This window comes from Sminthopsis crassicaudata, chromosome 2, assembly GCF_048593235.1.
Source record: "Sminthopsis crassicaudata isolate SCR6 chromosome 2, ASM4859323v1, whole genome shotgun sequence".
Classification (NCBI taxonomy): Eukaryota; Metazoa; Chordata; class Mammalia; order Dasyuromorphia; family Dasyuridae; genus Sminthopsis; species Sminthopsis crassicaudata.
Genome location: NC_133618.1, coordinates 74781517 through 74809418, shown reverse-complemented (window position 1 = coordinate 74809418; position 27902 = coordinate 74781517). Strand labels below are relative to the sequence as shown.

The 27902-nt window shown below is 35.6% G+C and overlaps 2 protein-coding genes across 2 annotated transcripts in view; one reads left to right on the top strand and one right to left on the bottom strand.

Moving 5' to 3' along the window:
* Positions 1-249: 249 nt before the first annotated feature.
* Positions 250-27590, bottom strand: LOC141554567 (uncharacterized). The gene is made up of 7 exons (XM_074286578.1): positions 27486-27590; positions 17574-17659; positions 15925-16427; positions 14623-14699; positions 3754-3880; positions 3129-3224; positions 250-1617 (listed from the first exon to the last, which is right to left on the bottom strand). The coding sequence occupies exons 3-7, from the start codon at positions 16304-16306 to the stop codon at positions 371-373; spliced, it is 1929 nt and encodes a 642-aa protein (XP_074142679.1). The 5' UTR covers positions 16307-16427; positions 17574-17659; positions 27486-27590; the 3' UTR covers positions 250-370.
* The window catches only part of LOC141554572 (zinc finger protein 69 homolog), a 39020-nt gene continuing 38693 nt past the window's right edge, over positions 27576-27902 (top strand). Inside the window, exon 1 of the mRNA XM_074286586.1 lies at positions 27576-27721. The gene's annotated coding sequence lies outside the window, so the exon portion shown is untranslated. The remainder of the gene's footprint in view (positions 27722-27902) is intronic.

The window sequence follows — 27902 nt, the reverse complement described above, 5'->3', positions numbered from 1 at the left end:
CATGTTTTAACTATTCATTAAGTAATCATGTTCTTCATTCATTTATGAAAAAGACAAGAGAACATGATTGTTCTCTTGGAACAATCAAAGGAAAAAAAAAAAAGTTAAGGACAATTTTCCATGACTTCAAAAATCTTAGAAAAATCCCCAAATTGCACAAACACTCTCTTTCACCTCTTATTCTTCACAAAGTATATTTCCAAAATAGATGAGAAAACTTTAAAAAAGATTCAAATGCTGAACTGAGCCTTAACTGTCAAGTATTAAGTGCCGAATCTGACTAGAGCTTTACCTACATTATTATATTTCCATGGTTCTCTGATAGATGAAGAAAAACTGAACTACACTTGAAAGATTTTCCATGTTAATTTCATTTATGGGGTTTCTCCCCAGAATGAACTTTCTGATGCTTAATAAGAGATGAACTGACACTGAAGGCTTTCCCACATTCATTACACTGATAGGGTTTCTCTCCAGTATGAATCCTCTGATGTTGAGTGAGGTGACCCTTCTGTCTAAAGGCTTTTCCACATTCATTGCATGCATAGGGCTTCTCTCCAGTATGGATTCTCTGATGTTGAGTAAGATATGTGTTCCACCTGAAGGCCTTCCCACATTCACTACACTCATAGGGTTTCTCTCCAGTATGAATTCTCTGATGCTGAGTAAGGTCTGCACTCCAACTGAAGGATTTTCCACATTCACCACATGTGTAAGGTTTTTCTCCAGTGTGAATTCTATGATGTTTAGTAAGATGTCCCATCTGGCTGAAGGATTTTCCACATTCATTACATTCATAGGGTTTCTCTCCAGTATGAATTCTCTGATGCTCAGTAAGTGATGAGCTGTGGTTAAAAGCTTTCCCACATACATTACATGAATAGGGTTTTGTTCCCGTATGAATTCTTTGATGTTCAAAAAATGATGAGCTATAGTTAAAAGCTTTCCCACATTCATTACATTTATAGGGTTTTTCTCCAGTGTGAATTCTTTGATGGGCAGGAAGAGATGAGCTGTGCCTAAATGTTTTCCCACATTCAGTACATTCATAGGTTTTTATTCCAGTATGAATTTTTTGATGTTGAACAAGATGTCTCTTCCAGTGGAAGAGTTTTCCACATCTGTCACATTTATATGGTAGGTCTCCAGAGGTTCTTTTATGATATTCATTAAGGTTTGAGTGGGGAATAAACATTTTCTTGCATTCATTAAATTTACAAAGTTTTTTCCCAGATGTAGGGACTTGATTACATTTAGTTGGTTTGAGCACAGAATATTCTTTGTAGTTTCTTAAGTGTGTATCACATTTATGGAGATTTTTTCCTGAAGAAATTCTCTCTTGGGGAGCAGGGATTTGTCCCATACTTAAGTTTTTCCCAATTTTTTTACATTCATGACTGTTCACCTTTTTAAAAGTTTTTTTGTGGCTAACTGTTATTTGCTGGCAATGTTTCTTTGGGTTGTCTTGTTGCTTCTTTAATTTGATTTCACATTTTTTAGGTGTTTCTGAATTACTGACGTGGGAATTATCCATTGTGACTTGTTCTTGAGTGTGCTCTTTTAAAGTACTGTCTTGGTTTGGATTTAACCCCAGGATTTCTGAAGTAGTCTCCCTATCTGAAAGAGAAAAAAAAATGTAAATGTCCACTTTTCCTAATTTCAGTTTTCTGTGATAGGAGCAAGTCTTTGAGTCTCTGGACTTTAGTTTCTTTCTCAACATGGGGATACTTATACTCGTACTATTTATCTTAGAGATTGTATTGATAAAAGTGCTCTATAAATTATAGAGTTCTTGTAATGAAAATATAGTAATATTAATAATGTATTCAAAAAACAAAATCCTTCTTATTAGACTCATATGAGTTTTTTATGCTTCTAGACAATAAGAAGAGTTCTTAGATAAACCTACCTTGGAAAATATATGAGATGAACCTCATCAGAGATTACTAGCCAAGGCTAAATATTTGTACTAATCTAAGACTACCTTTTCAGACGTCTCATAGAAATTTATACTTAGGTCAGTTGGGTCCCACAGTAGAATCTGGGAACATAGTCAAATAACACTTTACTCAGTCTTCACTTTGGAAAGGGGACACAGAATTTGCACAGGAAAAATAGGGATCAGTGAATCTAAACTCCAAAGGGATTATCAGGACCATTCCACAGTCATGGTGCAAGTGCAAAGTGCCACAGGAATCCAGTTTTAGTGCTACCACACTGAAAAGCTACAGGGAACTGAAAAATAGGCAGGTAGGTGGTGCATATATAAAGTATTAGGCCAGGATTCAAGAAAACTTGAATTTGGCAGCATTTAACACTAGCTATGTGACCCTTGGCAAGTCATTAACCTCTCAACCATAAAATGGGAATTATAATAGCAACTACCTCCTAGGGTTTTTGTGAGGATCAAATGAGAGCATATTTTTAAAGTGCTGAGCATAGTGCCTGTACAGAGTGCTATTAAATACCACCATCATCAATTAAATTTATTTATCTAATTATCACTAAATAAATTCAAATTATTTATTTGCTAATAAATAAAATAATAATAATAGCAATAATAAATACAAATGGTATAACCAGCAAGGATGGAACCTATTTGTTGATCTTGCTGGACAGCATGTCTTTCTACATTATAACATTTCTTAGTGTTGCTATAAGAGTCATCATCTTTATCTGCATCTTCCTTTGTGTTTTTCAGATAATGGAGAAATTAGACGATGGGCAAGCATAGATAGCAAGGTCAAACACAAACTGTGCATACTTTCAAAAAAAAAAGAATATAAGGCAGAGCCATGCATATCTGAAAGCAGAAAAAAAAAGGAAGAGATAAAGATTTCAGAAGGAAGAGAAATGAAAGATAGGAATAGAAATGGATAAAATTCAAAATATAGGTGTAAGGACTACCTTTGAAAATAGGGGGGATAATTTTCTGTAACTAAAGAGAAGTATGAAAGATATTATCAGAAAGGTAATTTGTTAAAAAATATATTGGAGGCCTATAAGATGTAATTCACATTATCAATTTTTTTCTCCAGCAAATGACAGACTTTGAGAATTCCCCAATCCACTTTTCAATGGTATATTCTCCTAATTAATGAGGCAAACTATTGCTTCCAGTGACTCACCTGGAGATTTACATCTTGACACTTCTTTGTTCATCGTTACAGGTGCTTGCAACTGTTCCAACTGAGTGATGACATCTGGTCTGGAAACTGACAACCCTACTCATGAGGAAAGAAATGGGAAAATGCAAGAGAGGAAGAGTTATCATAAAATTCAATCTTACCCTCTTCCTCATTTGGGAAGAAAGGAAATGTTTGGATGTTAGGTTCTTACTAAGTGCTAAGGGCACATTACATTTGGAAGGTCCAGATGATGAGATAAAGGACTTTTGCAGGACACTTTATATTGATATTCTCAGGAAAAGACTGATTGATATACTTCATGTCTTCAAACATCTGTGGAAGGACCTTGGGGAGTCTCTGATCTAAAGGGGGACAGCCCAGCCTAAGGAATATGTGAAGGTACTGATTTCCAATTCTACAAAGATTTTTCTGAGCACAGGGAGCCAAAGCATCCCATCTCTTGATTTAAAAGAGATTAGAAAAAAATCATATTTTGAATGACAAACCAAAACTCAGCTAAGTATTTCAGACATCTTATAGCACTTAGCAAGTGTTGGAAGCAAAGATATCTTAAAGAGGAGGTTCTGAGTTATTTTATGGGTGGAGAAGGATAAAAGATTCTTACCCAGGAAGACCAGGTTCTTATAGTTCTCCAGCATGACATCCCTATACAGCTCTTTCTGATCAAATTGTAGTTCGTCCCATTCCTCCAAAGTGAAATCCACAGCTACATCCTTGAAAGCCATTGATTTCTGGAATGCAAAATACATTTCTCTTCAATCTATAACTATCTACCCACATAGACACAGGAAAAATTGGAATCATAGGAGATGAGAAACTTTTAAACAAAATGGTTCAGACAATGTTCAAGATTCTAATATAATACAGGATTTGTTTTACTGTAAAACATTTGCCGATTCCCTATTGTGTATCTAGCACTGTGCTAGATTTTGAAAGAAGTACAAGATAGTAGACATAGTTCCTATATATGTTTATATGCAAAACAGAGAACAATACAAAATAATATATAAACAAGCATTAAGTAAGGTCATGAGGATTGAAAAAGGAATGATCAGAGAGGGCTCAGGTACTTAAGGAAGATTTACCTTTTTTTTCCACTGTTTACAAACAATTTTTTAAAGCAATCAATTTAAATAAAAAATAGGGAAAAAATGTCCATGTGCACAGCAGAACATAAGAGTATTCTAAATATAAAGTAATAGATTTCCATGTCAAGAAAACCTACATAATAAATACCATACCATACCTTGTATTCAGAGCTGTGCATCTTTTTTTTTTTTTCTTTCTTAATGTTTTCTTTGGTTCTTTGTTTTATACTTTTTACTTTATTCTTTTTCCCCCCTTTTTTCCTTCCCTCCCCCAAGAAGGCTACAATTGACTATACATATATGTATGTATGCAATCATATATATATATGTATATACACACACACATATGCACATATATACATGTACATACACATAGATATCTATAACCATATCTTCACATCTATCTATCTATATAAGATTGTACTAAGCTTGTCTGTACTGTTTCTCTGAAGGTGGAAAACATTTTCCTTCTAAGTCTAACTCTTTCTATATATTTCTGACTATCAAGTCATCATTTCCTATACCATAGCAATATTCCAATTTTAGACTGGTCTAATTATTTTAAATAGTCTAAAATAATATTGATTGATATGGCTGACATCCAGTGTAGTTTCCCCCTATTTTTTCTTTTGATTGAATCTGTTTTAGTTTTGACTTTGAGATCATGATTAGTACCCTTGCTTTTTTTACATAATAAACTTGACTACTGATCTTTATTTTATGTTTGTGTGCATGTGTGTGTATATCTTATTTCCTATCCCTACTGATTCCTTTAATTCTACCTATCTTGTCCTTCTATTACTACATTACCCTCTCCAAGAATCCCTCTCTTAACCACTCTCACTGCTCTTTCCCTTGTCCTCTTTTTTATGTCTGAGTCAGAACTTTCCTAGCCTTCCAAATAGTTTTTTCCTTTTCTATACCATTCACATTAACCTACATAATACCTTTTTATACCCCCATTCTATCTCTTTATCCTTTTATTTCTTTATAAAAATTTAGTTAATCTCTTCTCAATGTATATATTGTTCTCTCTAACCCAGACTGGATATGGGTAGGGTTTCCTTTAAAAATCCCTCCCTTTTCTTCTTCTTCTTCTTCTTCTTCTTCTTCTTCTTCTTCTTCTTCTTCTTCTTCTTCTTCTTCTCTCTCTCTCTCTCTCTCTCTCTCTCTCTCTCTCTCTCTCTCTCTCTCTCTCTCTCTCTCTCTCTCTCTCTCTCTCTCCATATGTTTTTGTTCCCTCTTTAACTCATCCTGATGAGAGTAGGGTTCCAAAATTACTAGGTCTTCTCTCTCATCTAATTTCTCTGTTTCAGATTTTTTGTCTTTTGCCTCATTTGTATAATTATTCTTACCTTTTTTTACAAGGTTTTGCTTCACTTCCTACTCAACTATACCCCAGTCTTTCTTTTGAACTAACCAATTACTAAGGAAAATCTTCAATATGCAATTTACATTTCTATATATAAAGAATAAGTAGTTTGTCCTTATTTAGGAGAATCATGTAATTAGTCTTTGATATTTACCTTATATTTCTCTTGGATCTTGTATGTCAAATTTTCTATTAAGTTCATATCTTTTGGCCAAAAAATCTTGAAAGTCTGGCAATTCATCAAATATCCATTATTTCTTTTTTCCATTCAGTATTACGATTAACTTTGTTGGGTATGATTTTTTGGCCACAACACGAGTTCTTTTGCTCTTTGATACAAAGTATTCCAAGACCTGTGGAATGTTAATGTAGTCACTGCTAGGTCTTCTTTGATTGTCACTGTAGTCCCACATTATTTGAATTGTTTTTTTATCTTGTTGCACATAATATTTTTCCTTGACCTGAGGATTTCAGAATTGGGTTATGGTATTCCTGTTCCTGTAGATTTTTCTTTGTGAATTTCTCTGAGGTGATGATCAGTTGATTTTTTGTTTTTTCTATTTCTACTTTCTCCTCTTGTTCTAACTTCAGGATAATTGTCTCATTTCTTGCATTATGGTATCAAAGTTCTGTTTTTGATCATAGCTTCCAGAAAGTCCAATAATTCTTATATTTTCTCTCTTCATCTGTTCTCCAGATAAGTTGTTTTTCTTTTGAGATATCATATTCTATTTTATTTTTTTTCATTTTTTATGTTTTCTTATTTCTTAATCTTTTATAATTTTGCTGGCTTCTCATTGGTCAATTCTAGCTTTCAAGGAGTTATTTTCTTCCTTAATATTCTGAATCTCCTTTTCTAGTTGGCTGATTTTTTTTAAAATAAACTTGTTTTTCCTGGATTATTTTTATTTTACTTAGTTTTTCCTCAATCTCTCTCATTTGATTTTTAAAATCTTTTTATGAATTCTTCTATGAGTCTTTTGGGATATGTGACCATTTAATGTTACTCTGTGGGATCACAAAGGCTTTTTTTTTTTTTTTTTTTTTTTTTTTTTTGCTTTAGCATCTTCCTCTGAAGATGAAGCCTTGTCTTCTCTATTTCTATAATAACTTTCTATGGTTGGGCTCTTTCTCTTTTGACTGATCATTTTTAAAAATAGGAACTTGTTAGTATAATCACCTTTAGTCCTGGGGTGGGAGGCAATGATGTCTCTGATCTTAGTTCCTCTTTCACTTCCGCACTCTAGCCTGGAACTGAAACTAAAAGCTCTACTCTGCTATAAGTGAACACAGCTTGCAGAGTCCCTTCTCCACTCTTCTGCACTCACCTAACCTGTACTTGTTTCTTCTTGCTCACATGGGCCTGTTGTGCCTTATCAGTAATAGTTGTCTCAATCTTCCCCTGCTCAGATACCCAGATATATTTCTGGGAGATAAAAATGACTGTGACTGGAGCTGAGGCTGACTAGCTAACTTCAGGGCTTGCCACTTGTTTCAGTGGGCCTAACCTAGGACTGTTTACACTTTACACTGGTCAAACTTTCAGATCTGGTATCTTTCTTTGCATCTTTTTTGGTTGCTTCAAGAAGACCACCGTTCTGCCCTAACTCTTGTTTGTTTTTACTGCTCTGAGGTACTAATTTGTCTTGTTTGTGGGGGAAATCTAGAGAGCTTGGAATTTCCTGACTTTGCCATTTTCCCACAATCTTCCCTAAGGGAAGATTTCAAAGAGGCTCATCAACTTAATCAAGCTACTCAATATAAGTGGGAGGTGGTTTTATGGGAAAAAAAAATAAGATAAATAAACCATTGTTTAAATTGATTTTTTTTTTTACAAGAAGAAAATTAAATTACCAGTTTCAAAAAGGAAAAGGGTGGATTAGCCACCAAGGAAAAGGAAATTAAAGAAATTATTAGGCATCATTTTCACCCAATTATATGCCAGTAACATTAACAATCTAAGTGGAATGGATAAGTTTACAAAAATACAAATTGCCCAAATTAATAGATGAGGGTAACTAAATAAGCCTATTTTAGAAAAATAAATAGAACAAGTCATAAATGCACTCCCAGAGAAACAATCTCTAAGACCATATTGATTTAGAAATAAATTCTAAAACACTTAAGGAATATTTAATTCTAATATTATATAAATTAATTGAAAAAATAAAGAGTTCCATCAAATTTCTTTTATGACACAAATATTTTTAAATATTTAAACCAGAGAGTGTAAAAAATAGAGAAAGAAAAGAATGTCAATTTTTCTTATGAATACTGGTGCAAAGAATTTAAATAAATAAAATGATAGCAAAACGATAATAACAATATATCACAAAGATCATACACTATGATCAGGTGGGATTTAAATCAGGAATGCAGGACTGGTTCAATATTAGGAAAACCATAATCATAGTTGACCATATTGATGATGAAATCAGAAGAAATCATATAACTTAGTAGATGCAGGAAATTTTTTTGACAAAATATAAAACACATTTCTACTAAAAAGATTAGAAGACATAGGAATAAATGGAACCTTTCTTAAAATGATAAGAATTGTCTATTTAAAGCTGAGAGCAGGCATTATCTATAATGGGAATGTTAGAAGCCTTCCCAATAAGATCAGTGATGAGGCAATGATTTCCATAATTATCATCACTATAAATCCAATACTGTAATAGAAATTCTAAACTATATCAATAAGATAAGAAAAAGAAATTGAAGGAATAAGAACAGACAAAATAACTGTCTTTGCAGATGATATGATGGTATACTTAGGGAACCCTAGAGAATCAACTTGGAAATTACTTGAAACAATTAACAACTTCAGAATATTGCAGAATATAAAATAAACCCATAAAAAACACAAGTATTTTTATATGTTACCAACAAAACTCATGAAAAATAGATAGAAAGAGAAGTTTCATTTAAATAGCTACAGACATTACAAAATACTTAGAGGAGTCTGCCAAGAAAAACCCAGGGACTATATATACAACAACTTAGAACAGTAGAACATTTTTCTTAAAAAATAAAATAAAATATAGACAGAACTAGACAATTGGAGAAGTATTTATTGCTTGTGGGTAAGATGAATCAATATGCTAAAAATTCTATCAAAATTAGTTTAATTATTCAGTGTCATACCAAAATAATTATATTTGTAGAGCTAGAAAAAATAATACCAAATTCGCCTAGAAGAACAAAAAGTAAAGAATATCAAGGAAATCAATGAAAAAAAATTGAAGGAAAGTGACTTAGCAGTGACAGGTTTTAAACTACATTACAAAGCAGTAATCATTGATGTAATCTGGTATTGTGAAAGAAATCGAGAAGTAGATGAATGGAATAGATTAATTATACAATATACAGTAATAAGTGACCATAATAATCTTGTGTTTGCTTTTGCAACAAGAACTCGTCATTTGACAAAAACTGCTAGGGAAAATTAGAAAGTAATTGAGCAGACCATATGCCAAGATAAGATCAAAATATTTTCATGATTTAGACATAAAGTGAGATGTCATAAGCAAATTAGAGGAGCATGGAAAAATGTACTTGTCAGATTTATGAATAAAGGAAGAGTTTATGACTAAATAAGAGACAAAGGATCATAGAAAAAAAGGTATAATTCTGATTATATGAATTTAAAAAAGGTTTTGTAAACAAAGTCAATGCAGCCAAAATGCAGAAGGAAATCAGCAAAATGGGGGAAAATATAGCAAGTTCTTCTCGTAAAAACCTCACTTATCAAATATGCAGGGAAATGAGCAAAATTATAAAAAATAAGAATCATTCTCTAATAGTCAAAGGATATGAACAGTTAGTTTCCAAAAAAAAAAAAAAAAAAAGAAATCAAAACTCACATAAAAATGCTCTAAACCACTATTGAAGAGAAAGATGTAAACTAAATCAATTTTGAGGTTCTATCTTATACTTATCAAAATTGACTAACACCACAGAAAAGGAATATGATAAATGCTGGATGGCATATGGGAAAATTGGGATACTAATGAATTGCTGCTGAAGTTGTGAACTGGTTCAACCATTCAGGCAAACAATTTGGAACTACGCCCACAAAGGGCAGTAAAATTATGCACATTCTTTGACCTAGCAAAACAATTACAAATCTGTATCCTAAAAAGATCAAAGGAAAAGTAAAAGGACATATATGTACAAAACTTATTTATAGTAGCTCTTTTTGTGGTGACATAGAATTAGAAATTGAGGAAAATCATCAATTGGGAAATAGCTGAACAAGTTATGGTAATTGATGCTGATGGTTTCAGAAAAACTTGGAAAGACCTATATGAACTGCTGCAAAGTAAAGTAAGCAGAACCAGGAAAGCATTGTACCATAGTAACAGCAAAATTATAATGATGATCCACTGTGAAAGACTTAGCTACTCTCAGCAAGAAAAGATAAAAAAAAAATAACAAAGGCCCCACAATTAAAAAAAAAAATAAATAAGTTATCTATCTCCAGAGAGACAGAATAGAGGACCTCTTGAGTGCAGATTGAACATATTTTTTTTGCATTCTTTATATTTCTTGTTTTTTATTGTTGTTTTAATGCAAAATGGCTAATAAAGAAATGTGTTTTGCAAGACTTCACATGAATAAATGATATTATATTGCTTGTCTTCCCAGTGATAGGAGGGAGGTTTGAAAGGCAGATAGAGAATTTGGAAATCAACATGAAAAAAAAAGGGAAAAATAAAATAAATGAAATGATTGTATCCTATAGCTACTACTGAAAAGAAAACAAAAAATAAAATCTTAGGAAGTAAGGTAATAAAAGTAAAATATACTAGAAGAAAAAATCACTTAGTTGGCTAAAGAGCCAACTAAATAAAAGTCACATTACAAGACAAAATTTGGAGAAAAACAATTTTTTTAAATCTGCAAAGATTTATTATAACAGACTATTTCACACTAAAGGCCATAAGACCATATAGATTCTCTTTACAATCTAATGTTTCTAAAAGAAGTAAAAATGGCAGTGTACAAAGTGAAGACAAGAAAAGAAGATAGGATAGATCAAAAGTACACAGAGGATAGTCTGTGGTAAAGACAACAATTTTGAGAACACTGAGCTATTAATTGTTCAGGAGAAACGAATAAGAAAACAAATGAAGGAGAAAAAGACACATCTTATTTTAAAAAGTGAAGAGAAAATTAGTATCAACTCATAGGCTTATTTTCTCCTTTTAATAAAAATTTTATAATTCATAGAATCATTTACCTAGGCTACCCTTAGATGATTGTATGAAAAGGTAAGGGGCAAGTTTTCTCAAGAAACATTTCACAGTAAACTACATCTTTATTGTACACAATCTTTCTGACAGATTAGGAAATAGATCTCATTGTGTTTATTGTCCAGTCTGTGTGGTAGGATTATCTGACACGATGTAGGCTGGACTATTTCTTTTCTTTAAAGAATACTGAAATTGTCCTCAAGACTTCATTGGTTCAAGGGACTGAACAAAACTGGTTGTCTTCTGAAAAATTTGCAACATATCGAGTTAAGTCCTAAACTGTGGAACTGAACATAATATTCCAGATATGTTCTCATTTAGGCAGGGAGACTATCATCTCCTTATTCCAAGAAGTTCTACTTCTCTTAATTCAGTCTAAGATCAAATCAGATTTTTTTAAGCTGCAAAACCATACTGTTGATACTTGTTAAACATCATTGTTCAATTATTTTCCAATTACTTGTCTATGGTCATATAACTAGTTAAGAGTGTGAGGCTACATTTGAATAATTCCAGGCCCCAAGCCCTATCTCTCTATAAGATATATGTTGATGGATGAGTTCTATTGTCCATCCAGTTACATATCATAGTATAGTAGGCATCCTTCATTTTTTTTTCCTATGTGTACACCTTAGCCAAACTCTTTTGAATAATTATGAATCTTATTTATTGATCTATGGCCTGAAATAGCACAATGTCATCCACAAATAGGCATATAAGGAGAACTTCCCTTCTATTGGGGTATTACTCTTCAATATGAACTCTGTGTTGGATAGGACATAATTGAGCTTTTATCTCCTTGTTCTGTTTCCCAAGATAAAAATGATCACAAGGTCTAGGTTACTTCTGTTATATCTCTCATAGACTATAAGGTAGTTACATAAGGTATACATGTGTGGTAGCACTTTTTTGGAAGATATTATTTGAGGCAGCATTTTATTCTATTGAATCAAATGCTATTTTATACTTTAACCACAAATACAATGGAATCTTAATTTCTGTCCATTTTTTCATTATATGATGGCAAATACGTGATCCATTGTGGTAGATAACTTTGAAGGACCTAAATGTCCTACAAATACTATCAATAATGACTTCAGTGTTTATGAAGATCATTCTTAAATCATTTTTTAAAGATGGGAAAGTAAGCATATGGTTCAGTTATCTTTTTTTTTTTTAATTATAATTGAGAGTTTTTGAACACTTTTGGTACCTTCTCTCTTTCAGATGCTCCCAAAATTGATTTCTCAATAACCTAAAAATTTTGTCACCTCCAGAATGAACTAACTTGGTGCATACTGCTCTAGTTCAGCTTCTTTCCTCTACTTTTGCTCTCTTCAATTTCACTTTTTTTCTTCTTCTAGAAACATGGCTAGGAATGTGATGATAGAACTCAAATGTGGCAATTTCATTATCTTGGATGGTAAAACTTTTTTTTATAAAAATTGGCTCTGCGATTTTATTCATGGCGATATCTTCAGTGAGAAAGTTCCTTCTACTAATATAGAACTGCAACTTTTCTGTAAAGTATTATTTTATAGAATTGCTTTGGGGAGAAAGGGATTAAATGACAGCCTCAAAGACATATAGTCAATGTAGGTCAGAAGCAAGCCCTCAACTTGGGTCACTCCAAGCTTCCTCTCACTTTTATTGTTTTTGCAGCCTTCCAGTTTCTCTCAACGTGATTCTGCTTAATTGTGTCTTTCACTATTACTCTCTTCAGTTTCCAGTTAGTTTAGAAGGAAATATGACTTATAATATTCCAAGAGCCTGCAAGACTTAACGAATTAGTTTGTAGTCTAAATTGACTCTATTATCAACTGTTATATGTCTCTGCTGAGCAAATCAATAAAATGTTTGGTGAATAAGGAAGTTTTAGGCTTCTTTGGTTTTCCTGCAATACCAATAGATTTTCATCATTGAAACTGGTGTATGAAATTCTTATAATAAGGTCAATATCCTTTCTGTATATGATTCCCATCTTTTTTGTTTAACTAGATCATACTGAAGTTTAATTGTATGCCATATCTTTTTTCTCATTTTTCTTTTTTATATTAATTTTTATCTTTGCTCAAAATAGACAACTGATTTCAAAATGATTCCCAAATCCATGGGTCATTTCTTGTTAAAAATAATTAATTTCATTTTGGTGATATTTTCTAGGGCTTATAATGGCCAATCTCAATTCTTTTTTTCAGAAGAAGCTTTATTATGTATAGATATAATGTTTCTATATACTCTATAAACTATTGGCCTCTTTTAGTCCTTATTCCAGAACCATATTTTCCAAGATGTTTTTCAACAGTTTCATTTTGGCTCATATTTGTCTTGAAGTCATCAAATATAAAAGCATATATGTCGATTTACCTTACAGTGTATTATCAAAATCTTCAAAGAATTAATTAATCACTTCATTCTTTGGAACAATATTCATGCATAAAGCAACTTATTTTCATGGTGATTTTTTTCAAATACTTTTCATGTTCACTATATTATTAGATGACCAAATGATTCAAGAAGTGATGGTCCTTATTGTGTTTGGTTGTAATATAACACTAACTCTGCCAAGTCCTTTGATTGTTTCTCTAAGGAGAATCTGTGAACCATCCTCCTACTTAGTCATAACTTTCTGTTTTCTATTTTTATTTACAGTGATAATGTCAAGATTAATATGTCAGTTTCTCTAGTATGTCTAATCATTGGTTACTAGACAATCAAGTTAATAAGTGCCTTAAATACTGCATGGTTCTTATCACTTTTTACATTGTCATTGTAAATGCCAGGAGGAACGCCATACAGTCCTTAAAGCCCTTCTGTGTTCTTCTTTGTCCCTGGGTTGCCATGGCTAAAGCCTTCATTACTATGTAATGAAATAAATTGATACTGAGATTCTATATTTAGCTAGGAGAGTCATCAGAAAACTGTCTGATGCAGTGATCAAGAAAGCTTTCTGGTTCTTGTTCTAGTAGAACCAGAGTTTGTGTTCTGATGGCATAAACCTTAAAAATTCAGGGTCGTCTTCATATAATGATTGGATAAGTAAGACTTTGGGAATCATTTAATGTTGTTCAAAAAACCCCCTTCATTTACTTTATTACTAGCTTTACTCATTCTGTCATTTAGAGTTTCTGAGGCTATGATTTTTGGTTTTCAGGATTCTCTTTTATAATCATCCTCTCCTATTTGTCCTTGCTTCCATCTTTTCTACATTTTTTAACAAACCTAAGTTTGTAATGTTTATTCACATTGGTATCTTTAGAAAGATGACTATTTTCTTTCTCATTAGATTTTTTTCTGTTTATGTTTGGTGTTTTCAGACTTTTTTTTTAGGATGACTTGTCCTGTAGGATTTTGGCCATGTAGCATGTACCTCAGACTATTCCTGAAATGTCTCTCTTGCACCATCACAAATTTTATCATGATCAGTTGTCTCTAAGTTCTCATCATTCCTACTTCAATAACTAATTCTTTACCTTATTGGTAAGAATGAAGCCCAGAAGGTTCCTTTGTTGTATATTCTCCTTTTTGAACTATAAGACTATCATCAAGGAAAATAAAGAATTTTGCCAATTTCTCTTTCTCATTCTTGAATAAATGAATGCTGGGTAGATGAGTGAGGAACCCTGAAGGAAAGTACTAGACAAGTAGAAATCATTTTCTATGGAATCTTTTGTTGACCAAACTTCCTTGGTTGTGGAACAATGAAGGAAAAATATCCACTTAAACTCTAAGAAAAAGAGGAAACTCCCACTCACCTGGGAATTGACTGTCATGAATTCAGGGCCTATTCTTTCCTCTTCTTGGGGAAGGACAGAGTCCTGAGGTGGCAGAACTAGGAAAGGAAAATGAAGAAATGAGAGACTCTAGTCCTGTGTGTCAAATTTCACACTAGAAGTATCCATACACCATTAGACTTTCTTTCAGGACAAAAAGATAACAAAAGCCCCAAGATTGACTTGATTTTGCTAAGATCAGAACAAAGGACCCTGGACAGAAATAACTACAGCTCCAAATTCATCTTTGAGATTATGGAAGACTCTAGAGGATAAAGTTCTGGTTTATGCATAAGGAAACATTGATTGTACAAGTTCCTATGTGATATAAAGAATGTAACTCAAACTCTCTCCAACATAATAGTTTCCTTAATTACTGAAGGAATATATTCCAAGTTCCTATCTTACTTTGCAGAATATGACAGATCAATTAGTCATCTTCTTTGCAGAATGCAGCTCTAAAGAAACAAAACATTGACTTCAATATCAGAGTTAAGTGATTTGATGCAATTTACTGAACCCAGACAATACTGTAGATTTATAAAATATCTAAAATTTTTGCCAAGGACCATTCTGCTCTGTGCAGTTTCAATATGATAGATCAGGTGGAAAGGGCAAGGCAGGCACCAAGCACTGGGAGGAAAATAAAATGAAGCAGGTATAAAAGGAGAACAGTATAGGAAGAGAAGAATAAAGAGCTGAGTTTTTATGTTTTAAGAAATAAGTTGTAAAAGTTTTTTGAACTGAATAAGTTTGCCATACACAGATGGGTAGTTGAGTAACACTAATCTAATGAAAAAGACAAAGATGAAAGTCAAGAGGATTTATATGGTCCTTTTAATGTGGACACAAGCAAGACATAAAAAAGATTTGTACAATCGAATGATCATTTTGTTTTGTTTTTATTTATAAGCTGAATGGCATTAACCTTTGGAGGGCAAACACTCTCTGTGGAAGGTTTTCATTATAGTAGGTTATGGATCTCTGTCCCCCATTACTAAAACCCAAATAGGAATATCAAGTGGAAAATGTTTTCCTCTGTGGTTTCATATACATTGTTGCTCTAGAGGACCAAGAAGATATCTGAATTGCATTTGAAGGTTCAAATATTCTTATTGATCTGTGCATGTAGAATCTCTTGTGTCTTTTAATCTACCCTTCAGGTATTTTCCTTTCGACTATTTTTTTTCCAAGTACTTGCCACCCTAACCCATCCACCTTCATGTGAATACTTGCCATTGTTACATCCTTGAGTCCTTTCCCAGTCCTTTATAAAAGTCTTACCTTCCTCCTTAAGTATTTGGGTCAAATCCTCTATCAGGTTCACCACCTCTTCCCCAGTCTGTGGATGATGTGAATTTACCCAAGTCCTGATTTCTCCAGGCAAGATTGCCCAAAACTGTTCTAATACCAGCATCTCCAGGATCTGCTCCTTGGTGTGAACATCTGGTCTCAGCCACTGATGGCAGAGCTTTCGAAGTTGGCTTAAGGCCTTATGGGGCCCATCTGCTGCTGCATATTGAAAGTGCCTGAAGTTACGATGAGAGACTGAAGCATCAAATGTATTTCCTTTTAGATGGGTTTCATTTTCCTCAGAAAAAGTCATTCTCAGAACCTCATCTTGTTCTTGTAAATGTGGACCACAGGTACTCCTAGAAGCGGCCATCTCCTTGTTCAGGGACAATGTCTCCTCATCTGGGATTTCTCTTTTAGGGTTCAAATCTGCCTCCTTAGGAAGCCAAATCCATTCAAATTCAAGCAGAATATCTACAGTCTACTGAATAGTGCTGTGGGGAGAGAGAGATCAGAATTAACGGGAAGATTCCATAGGTTTCAATGACACAAATAGTACTTAAGGCCTTACAGATTGTCAAGAAATTTTAAAGACTTTTAAGATTTTAAAGGTGAGAAAATACAGTTCAGGAAGTACTATGAAGGTGTGCTCTAAAGTTATATATATGGTGCTTTCAGATTTGGTTTAATCCTTACATATAAACAGTAGATAAAAAGGCTCCTCAAGTGGATCCCTATTATTTTCTTTTTAGAAATAGAAAGTACAACAGCTTTGACAGTGAATTAAAGCCAGAAAAGGCATGGGATAGGAGGGAAGGTGTGGTGTGAACATAGCAGGGAAGACAGAGGAACTTCAAACTATAGACTAAAATTCTTGTGAACTGATTGCCTTGTGAATTCTAAAGATCTCTAAAAATGTAAGGTAATAAGCAAAAAAAACTAATGATCAACTATGAAATTAATACACACTTGAATAAAAGCTTTTAGAAGTCAAGGATAAAGGTGAACCACAGTTTCTGAGGATCTAGCAGATATTGATTCCTTTTCCCCCTTATCTTAAAGATGAAAGTCAGTGAAATATAGCTATCAGTGATCATCCAACCAAAGCAAAAGTTGGCTGTTTCTGGGTCTGCTGGAATGTTTACTCAATTTCTAATTCAAAAGATATAAGTTTGCACTGTGGAAATCTGTTTTGCTGTACTATGCATATTTGTTACAAGAAATTTTTCCTCTTCTAAGAGGAGAAGAGATAGGGAAGTTGACAACAAAACTGTCCACAAAGAAAGAAAAGATGGTTACTTTAGTATTTTAATGCACACAAAAGAAAAGAAGGCCAGAAGAAAACACATAAGCAGCATAACTTTTAAAGTTACATATGGAATTATCATTTATAGATAAAAAGAAAAACAAGCTGCATATATTTATATATGCATAAATATATATATATATATATTTATAGTTTCATGAACAATCTTTTTTTTTTTTAATTTGGTATATAAACATCCATTTTATTTGGTGTCTGCTAAGTTTGAAATTAAAATAAAGAAATACAAAACTTCCTTCTCCTCTCCTGACACTGTTCTTTAAGAGTTTCAGCTTCCTTCCTCTTTCCTCCCCATCCTCCCCTTAACTTTACTCACCTTAGGCTGGACTGCAACCAATGAAAAAATATTAAGGCCAACAAACTCTGACCTCTCTGCACCTCCAGAAATCCAACACGTAGTACCTGTGGTAAACACAGAGGAAGTTGAAGAGAAAAAATATGAATAAATATTGTCCCACTCATCTGGGACATTCCCAGTACAATCTTTATTTCATAAACAAAATAGAAAAAATAGGGATTCTAAGCATAGAGGTTGTAACCACACCAATTCCCATCTTCCAATGTTCTCAATTCAATAGGTTGGCTTCAGAGAATTTTTGTTTTCCATTGGTAAAATACCTAGTGACTCTGCAGAAATTATTCCCCTCCAGCTAGCTGTTGGGCCTAGCATGAGCTTTGGAATTTAGCCCTAGAGATTACAGGTAATAAATGTGACATGTTACAGTTCACTCAGTCCAGGTAGGTCTTTATGGACCCTGAGATTTCCATCTTTATACATTATGAACCTAAGGTACCTATGTTCTCATTTCTTCTGGGCCACAAGAATTCTAGGCTCAAAGACATTAAGCAGAAAATCATTTCAAGGGTTCAGGTGCGAGGCAAAGAGAGCCTACTTTAGAATAGTAGATTTGTAAGTGGAAAGAAGGACACACACACACACACACACACACACACACACACACACACACACACACAAAATATACTGCAAGGACCAGGAGATCATTATATACTTCAACAACAATACTATATGATGATCAATTCTGATGGACGTGGCCCTCTTCAACAATGAAATGAACCAAATCAGTTCCAATAGAGCAGTAATGAACTGAACCAGCTACACCCAGGGAAAGAACTCTGGGAGATGACTATGAACTACTACATAGAATTCCCAATACCCCTATGCTTGTCCTCCTGCATTTTGGATTTCCTTCACAGGTTAATTGTACACTATTTCAAAGTCTGATTCTTTTTGAACAGCAAAATAACTGTTTGGACATCTATACTAACATTGTATTTAACTTATACTTTAACATATTTAATATGTATTGGTCAACCTGCCATCAGGGAAAAGGATGGGGGGAAGGAGGAGAAAAATTGGAACAAAAGGTTTGGCAATTGTCAATGCTGTAAAATTACTCATGCATATAACTTGTAAATAAAAAGCTATTAAAAATATACTGCAAAAACTGAAACAAGAAGATTTGGCAATGGATGGGACACATTGGCTAAGTATAAATGATGGGATGATGCTATACTGATTTTGAAATTTGATAATCTGCTTATGATAAAATATGTAGAAATCTGATATTTTTACTGGGAAAACAAACCATCCCAGGAATAAGAAAAGGAGAACATCCAAAATGCAGATTTGGAGACATGTGAAAACCATCCTTATCTAATGAGACCAGGTTCCTACAATTCCTCAGCATTATTTCCTTTTATAGTCCTTTCTAAGATACTCCAGTTGGGGGGGTGGAGCCAAATGATGGAGAGGACACACACTTCTTTCTGAGCTCTCCTGCTACCCTCAAACTATTTACGAAATTCAACCTCTGAATCTGTGCTGGACTTCAGAACCCACAAATATTGGGAGTGTAACACATTACCAACAGAAGATAATCTCGAAGATTGCCACAAAAAAGTTTGTTTTGGTCAAGTGTAGGCACAGGAGGAGGACAGGCCAACACAGGCACAGCAGGCAGAGCACAGAGGACAGCACAATCTGAGCAGACTAGGGGCGGGGTGTAGTCTCTTCAGGCAGAGGGAGGATTCTACTGCATTGTTGGCTTCTCTGCTCTGCTTACAAGCCAGTAGGTCAGCAGAGAAGTTATACAACTTCCAGTACAAAGATAAAAGGTAAAGAGTGAATCCCAAAGTGATGGAGTTTCATAGGACCTGGCTACACCCACTCAGTATCGGGAGTGACTCAGTGTGATTCCAGCTCAGCTGCTGCAGCTTTACTACCATTCCTGATGCCTGTTGAGGAAGCTTGGAAAGCCCTCATTACCGAAAAGCAAACCCCAAATTTTTTTTTTTTTTTTAATGAGTAAAAAGGCAAAGCAAACTCTAACTATAGACAGCTTCTATAGTGAAAAAGAACAGATTTCAAACCCTGAGGAGACTAAAAGCAGAATGTATGAATCTCAAAGGGGAATATAACTTGGTCCCCACCACATAAGGTTCTCCTGGAAAAAATTTAAAAGGATCTTAAAAGAGAGCCAGAAGAATGGGGAAAGGAAAACTCTGCAAGAGTGTTTGGAAAAGGAATATAACTTATTAAAAAAATCAGAACTGAACAAATGGAAATGAATAACTCAAGGAGACATCAGGAATCAGTCAAGCAAAATCAAAAAAAAATGAAAAAAAGAAAAAAGAAAAAATGTTTAAAAATACTTTCTTAGGAAAACAACAGACCTGGAAAATAGATCTAGGAAGGATAATCTAAGAATTATTGGACTCCCATGATGAAAAAAAGAGCCTAGACACTGTTTTTCAGGAAATCATCAAAGAGAACTGCCCAGATGTCATAGAATCAGCAGAATTTATCAAACACCTGAAAGAGACCACAAAATTAAAACTCCAAGGAATATTGTGGCTAAATTCCAGAACTATCAGACCAAGGAAAAAATATTACAAGCAGCCAGAAAAAAACAACTAAAATATTGAGGAATAAATTAGAGTACATATATAATTTGATTTTACTATTATACTATAAAAAGGAACTAGAGGTGGAAAGAATATTGTACCAGAAAAAAGGGAAAAGTGGAGGTAAAAAGAGGGAAACTACATCTCACAAAGAGTCAAAGGAAATCTATTATATCTGAGGGAAAGAAGGGAGGGAGATGAACATTGTGTGAGTCTAACTCTCATCAGATTTGGCTCAAAGAAAAAAATATTAGACATATTTGATTTACAGAGAAACTTCTCCTACCACAATGAAAAGTGTGAGGGGAAGAACGAAAAGGGAAGGGGTAGGCTAAATAGAAGGGAATACAGAAATAGTAGGGGAAGGGTTTAAGAAAGGGGGAGAGACTCTAAGGGGAAGGGAGGGATTCTAAAGAGGGAGGGCTGTATGAGACAAGTGGTGCCCATAAGTTTAATACTGTGGAGGGGGTAAGGGGGAAAGGAAAGAGAATATGGGGATAATAAGATGGCACAAAATACAGAATTAGTAGTTTTAACCATAAATATAAATAGAGTGAACTCTCCCACAAAGTGGGAGGTGGATAGCAGATTGAATTAAAAGCCAGAATCGTACAATATATTGTTTACATGAAACACATTTAAGGTAGGATGATACAGATTCTGCAGCAGAATCTACTATGCTTCAGATGAAGTTAAAAAAAAAAAAAACAAAAAAAAAAACAGGAGTAGCTATCCTCATCTCAGATCAAGAAAAAGCAAAGATTGATCTAATTAAAAAATATAAGGAAGGAAACTATATCTTGCTAAAGGGTAGCATAGATAATGAAGCAATATAAATAAATAAAAATATAAAATAAAACTGCAAGAAGAAACAGACAGCAAAACTATAATAGTGAAAGATCTCAACCTTATACTCTCAGAACTAGATAAATCAAACCACAAAATAAATAAGAAAGACGTTAAAGAGGTAAATAGAATACTAGAAAAGTTAGGTATGATAGATCTTTGGAGAAAACTGAATGGAGACAGAAAGAAGTACACTTTCTTTTTGGCAGTTCATGGAACATGGAACTTTTACAAAAACTGACCATATAGTAGGACATAAAGATCTCAAAATTAAATGCAGGAAGGCAGAAATAGTAAATGTATCCTTTTCAGATCATGATGCAATAAAAACTACATTTAATAAAAAGCCAGGGGAAAATAGACCACAAAGTAATTGGAAACTAAATAATCTCATCCTAAAGAATGATAGGTGAAACAACAAATCATAGACTCAATTAATAATTTCACCTAAAAGAATGACAATAATGAGATGACATACCAAAATTTGTGGGATGCAGCCAAAGTGGTAATAAGGGGAAATTTTATATCTCTAGAGACTTAATTGCATAAAATAGAGAAAGAGAAGATCAATAAATTAGGCTTGCAATTAAAAAAGCTAGAAAAAGAGCAAATTAAAACCTCCCAATCAAACACTAAACTTGAAATTCTAAAAATAAAAGGAGAGATTAATAAAATTGAAAGTAAAAACATATATAGGCTGCCCAGATTAATGGAGGAGGAAGTAAAATGCTTAAACAGTCCCATTATATATATATATATATATATATATATATATTTTTTTTTTTTTTTTTTGCTGAGGAGATTGAGGTTAAGTGACTTACCCAGGGTCATATAGCTAGGAAGTGTTAAGTGTCTGAGACCACTTTTGAACTCAGGTCCTCCTGACTGCTGAGCAGAACCACCAAGTGGTGAGACCATCACATATGATCTCTGCTGCAACTATTTAACTTTGCTGTTGTAGCACAAAAACAGCCATAGATAATAAATAAATGAATGTGTATGTTATAATACACCTTAAGCCAGTCTTAGCTTGTGGGCTGTACAAAAACGAGGGGTGGGCTGGTTTTGGCCTATGGTCCATAATATGCCTACTTGTGTTCTAATGTGATAGGCACCTATTTGTCTTCCAATATATAAAGTAGAACTGGATATAAGGTGTCATAGTGAGAAAACATGAAGAAGCAAATTCATTACATTTGTAATTTCTTACAATGCAGTAATAATCTATTTCTGCAATATATTCAGCCATACCCCAATTAATGGATAACCAATTCATTTCCATTATTTTTCTTTGATATTAACATTGCTGCTATGAATATTTGGGCATTTAAAAAAAAAAAAAGCCTCCTTGGTGTATCTGCCTGGAAATGAGGTCATTGGGAGCAAAGGAAATTAATAGGTTGATAAAATTTCTTGCACAATTCCAAGGCATTTTCCATAACAGATGAATAAATTCACAATTCTAAGAAAAACTTACTACCTGTAGTCCCTTCAATGTTGCTTTAATTGCCCAGATTATTTCCCCTCACTTTTATCTTCCTTTTAGGCTTATTATTAATTTTAATCTTTTCTCTGCCAAGTCAAATAGACTGAGTTCCTATCTCCATTTCCACCTAAAGCCTTTCCATCATGACAGAATGTGATAAAGCTTGTGTTCTACTTACAGAGTATTTGAGAATCCAAGAGTATTACTTCTATACTACAATGAAACATCAGAGTAGAATAAATCCACCTATTAAGGAATAGCATTTTTGTCTGGCCATTATACCAGTTCCAAATCCACTTATTGGTACTACCTTCCAGGCCTTATTTCTCCACTTTTCCACAAAGAATATACAAAACTTAAATTATTTTCTTAATTCTAGATATAGTTCATCTTTCTTTCACCATTATCTAGTTATCTTGTGGGGAAAAAGAAATAACTCTTATTCTGAATATGACTCTTTCTTAAAGAAGCTATGTTATTATCAATTCTTCCAGGCATAAAAGGTGGTACTCCTGGCTCCACAATCATTCCCTGATTTAGGTGATTTAGGGATACTAACATGGGAATGGGATTCTAGTAGAAGCTCAACCAGGAAAAGCCAAACAGGTTTGATGTCAAAGGTCAAGAGGCATTGTTACAAATGTTACAAAAATTTTAAGATAGAAGGTTGTAGACATAGATGATTTCAGAAAAGGAAGGATGTCAGGAATAGACAATAGTGTCTAGAGCAAAGATAATGAAATGCTAGAAAGACTAAGCCTGAAGAATTTCAGATGACCACATCTCCAATTGAGGAAAATTTAAATCATTTGTTTCTTACTGGCAACTTTCATGGGTAAATTTGTAGCTAACTGCCATAGCAAGCTATTCATTTGCTATGTACCTGTCATATGCAGTATATAGGCTATTCAGGAGGACAAGTTCCTCTGATATGAAGGCTTGCCATTCCCTTTTCAGGATTGTACATCCACCTTTGATCTCTAACTGATTCACCCAGTTTTTACTTGTAGCTACATATAACTATAGAATGCACAGTAGTCATACCTCAGTAAACAGTGTCGATGGATAGGCTAACCTAGGTGGAAGGTAACTGACAGACCTCAAAACTATTGGTGAATTAGGGGGATGTCTATTCTAAGCATGAGAAGATTTTCCCTGGTGGAATGGGCAGACGTGAACAAATTCCAATGATAACAAAGGTAACTGAAGTAAGCACTATGGAGTGCTCAGAGCTTGGTCAAGCATTAAAGACACCAAGGTCATCCATTGCATCCCAGAACATTGCTAGGAGTCTGGAGTTTTATCTTGCCACTGGATGACTCAGGATGAGAAAATAAGTCTGAGGACTTTGTGTAACTCTACATCATTTAAACCCAATTCACAAACAAGAAGTCACCGATGAAGTCACTGGTCCTCTTTGAGAAAGAAGTATGAACAACAGGTCAAAGAACTAAGGGATCTGTGAGGGAGGTTTAATTTGTTTATGAAAAAATTAAATTAAATTATCCATGGTATATTTGGAGGGCAGCTAAGTGACACTGTGGATAGGGTGCTGGGCCTTGAGTAAACAACATTCAATCTTCATGAGTTCAAATATGATCTCAGATGCTTAATATCTGTGTGATCTTGCACAGTCACTTAACCCTGTTTACCTCAGTTCCTCATCTGTAAAATTATCTGAAGAAGGAAACTGCAAACCACTTCATTATCTTTGCCAAGAAAATCCCAAATGAAGTCATAAAGAGCTGGAATAACTGAATAACTATAATATATTTAGAAGATTTAAAAAAAATCATATTGTGATATGATATGCTTAGTTGTATTCCACTATTAAATAGTACAATCTTATTATTCAGAGTTGCTTTGCCTTTGTGAGACTCAAAAAAAATTCAAACACTATTCAGAGTCCATATAATAATATATAGTTATTCATTTTTTCTCTTTTATTTCAAAACTCCAGGTAATTTTTAATACTTGGCTAGCTTCTTCATTCACTATGCTTAAATCTATCTTTATACTCTTTCGCCTATTTGTCCCCACCTTTCCAACCCTAGTGTTACCATCCTCACAGACTTTTCATTCCAACTTGCCTGGACACTTGCAAGTCTCCTAAGTGACCTTTCCCTCTCTATTCTTAGGTCCCTTTTGCTCCCTACTAATTATCACGGCAAAAAAAATGACCTTATCTACTTCTGTCCCTGTTTACATTAAACTCCAGAAAAACTGGACTACTGCCAACCCCTATATATACCCTGCATTCTTACCTTTGGATCTTTACTCAAATTACTTACTATACCTGTAATGCTCACTGAATTCTTACATAACCTTCAAAGCTCAACTAAGCTGCCACTTGGCTCAGGAAGCCTTCCCCATTCCCTCCAGTTGAAAATCCATTTTATACACCTTATTTAAACTTTAAAAACAAACATGTATCACATTTAGTGGTATATATCTCAAACTATTCCTAGACTATAAATTCAATGAAAGCATGGACTTTTTAAAAGAGAAAATTACTTGGATACAAGTTTTTTGCTACTGCAACACTAAACTCTCCTTTGTAACAAAGAAAATATTTGTGCAACAACAATTGATAGTGATTGAGTGTTATATTGATATAATATATGCATCATTCTTTCTTAGGCAATCATTTTTTTTAAAGCATAAAGCTCACCTAGGTCTGCAACTTGTCTTTTTAGAGTTTCATGAACTCTTTAAACCTTTAATGCTATTCTCACATTCTATTATTTTCTTGTTTTGTTAAAACTTTCTCTGGAGTCCTTTTCTTATCTTTACAATGAGATGAAGGTCCCTCCAGGATAGGACCTAGAACTTTTTTTTTTCTTCTTAATTTCCCAAATAGCCCCTATAACAGTACTAAGAAAAGAGCAGACCATAGATGACCTACTGCCTAAATGACTGTTTTAGGGAAAAGAAAAAGAAATGTAGTCACAGCCTTATGAAAGTCATTTATACGAATGTGTTCATCCTTCCAGAGGAGAGCAGTAGGGACAAAAGCATTACATGAAATCAGAAAGAAAGAAGTCTACACCAAGAACCATGGGATGTGATTTCATTAAATAGAGAGGAGACCCCAACTTACTTGGCATCTGGCTGTCAAAGGCCTATTGGCCATTCTTTCCTCTGTTCTTTGCTTTGGGGGAAAAGTTGAGTCCTGAGAATATGAAGCTGAGAAAAAGACAAAAAAAGCAGAGCAGCAGCCAATGGAGGGTGGGTACAGGTGCGAGAAATCCCTTCTTGTTGTTTCAGAACAGGGCTTTTTGAACTTTTCCCACTTGTGACTCCTTTTTGTCTGAGAAATTTTTATATGACCCTGAGTATACAGATATATAAAATAGCTACGCAAATCAAATACTACTGATAATAAATCATAAATTTGCCACTCCCACATTATTACTTGGCTCCTTTTGGGGTTGTGAAGCTGAGTTCTGTGCAGCAACTTAAAAGCCAGAAAGCTAGTGCTCAAGATACAACAATGATCAGTAGGAGAATGGGATTCTGTGGTCCCAACAATCTAAAGAGAGCTCCTGGTTTGCTCCCAGATACATAAATGACAAAGGTGCCTGTGAACAACGTTTTTCAATAATATAAGGCAAAGAAGCAACGTGAGTGGTCAAAGGAAACTCTAAACTCCCTTTGGAGGTACCTGGTGGAGTTTGAAGGAGCACATCATCAGAGGATCTAGGGATCACTCCTGAGCCTGTCAGGATGGGACTTTCTCTAAGTCTTATCTCAGAGGATCCTCAAAAGTTGTTCCATTACCAAAATCTGTCTTTTCCTGACTAATCTTTGCTGATAAACAGGAGTTTGAGGTCTCAGGGCAGAGACCAGGCCAGGTGCGCTTCTCAGGCGGGACACTTGCTTCCTAAGACCTCTCTCTACCTCAGTCTCCTAGCGACGATCCCGCAATCTGACAGATACAAGTCCCTCCCTTTCTCTAGGAGTGACTCCTTTGCCTCACCTGTAAAATAAAGGGGTTACACACTCGATAATCTGTCATTCCACGACTCCTCGGGGAACAGGTGGGCACGGAGCTCTTTATCAAGCGCACACTTCCCATTTTCCCACCACCCACTACGTATTGGGAATCAGGAAACACAGCGAGCCCTTCTTTTCCCCGGAGCGCTCCGCTCCCACGGAGGCTGTGGTCGGAACAGTGCGGACATTATCGGAGCTGGTCATTCACGTGTCAAAGAGAAGGGCCGTGCAATGAAAGTCAATAAAGGACCGTCTCCTGAAGGTTAGACCCACACCGGGGTGATGCACACTGTCATCTAACCACGTCCCGCGCCTCCCCAGACAAACATGCACCGACACAGTAACGTACAAGTAACGATCCTCGTACCCGGCCTCATGTTAGGTACACACGTGTGGGCGCGGGGCGACCGAAGTGACACTTACACACACATGACCACAAATAGCCCCACGAAAGGCCGTGAGAGGTGACGCCCCCCTCCCTCTCCCAGCACGGACCCGAGAGCTCACACACAGAGGAGAGCCGCGGTGACACACAGCGGGCCGCCGGCCACTGTCCGGGAGAACGGCACCGCGGGGGTGGTCACTCACAGCGGCAACGCACACCGAAGCAGCATGGGGCAGCGGTTGGGTTCCGATCGGAGTTCTGACGTTTACCGCCCGGGAAAGCCCCTCGCGTCTCTTCCCGGCTCCGCAGTTTCCTCCCGGTTAGGGAGAGGCTTGGACGAGAGGACCGCTGGGAGCCCGTCCGAGGGTCTCGGATCCTGCAAAGGCTCCCGCTGGACGGGCCGTCCGGTCCTCGGATCAGGCGCAGCCCGAGCGGCTCCAGTCGGAGCGCGCGTGGACGGGAGGTCCGGCCAGTCCCGGGCATGTGCTGCCGCAGCCTCGCAGAACGCTCTCCCAGCGGCCAGCCAGTCCCGCCCCGCGCGCGGGAGCAGAGGCAGGAACGGGGGGAAAGGGAGGCTGAGCGGGACTCACCTTGAACTCAGAGCTGACCTGACGGACAATGCACCAAACCCGCAGGAAACGAAACTGCGCAGAAGCCTGAGCAGCGCCGAGCCGCTGACAACTACCGTTCCCAGAATGCCCCTGGGCGCGCCTCTCCCGCCTCCCGGCATCCCGCGCGCCTGGAGAGCCGCATTTTTCCGCACTTACTTCAGAGCCGGAGCTTCGGCCGCGGGCGACGGGGTTCTCCTCCGTGTGTGGCCTTCTGAGTACGGATCCGCTTTTAAATTTTGGGGGGAGTGGGGTGCGGGCCGGAGGAGAGGCCGCCTGTGTCAGAGGACGTGTCGCGGACGTCGTGGTCTCTCCTGCAGCTGGAGAGAGTGGAAGAGGAGGGGGGAGGGAGAGAGAGAAGAAGAGGAGGGGAAGGAGAGAGAGGGAGAGGAGAAGAGG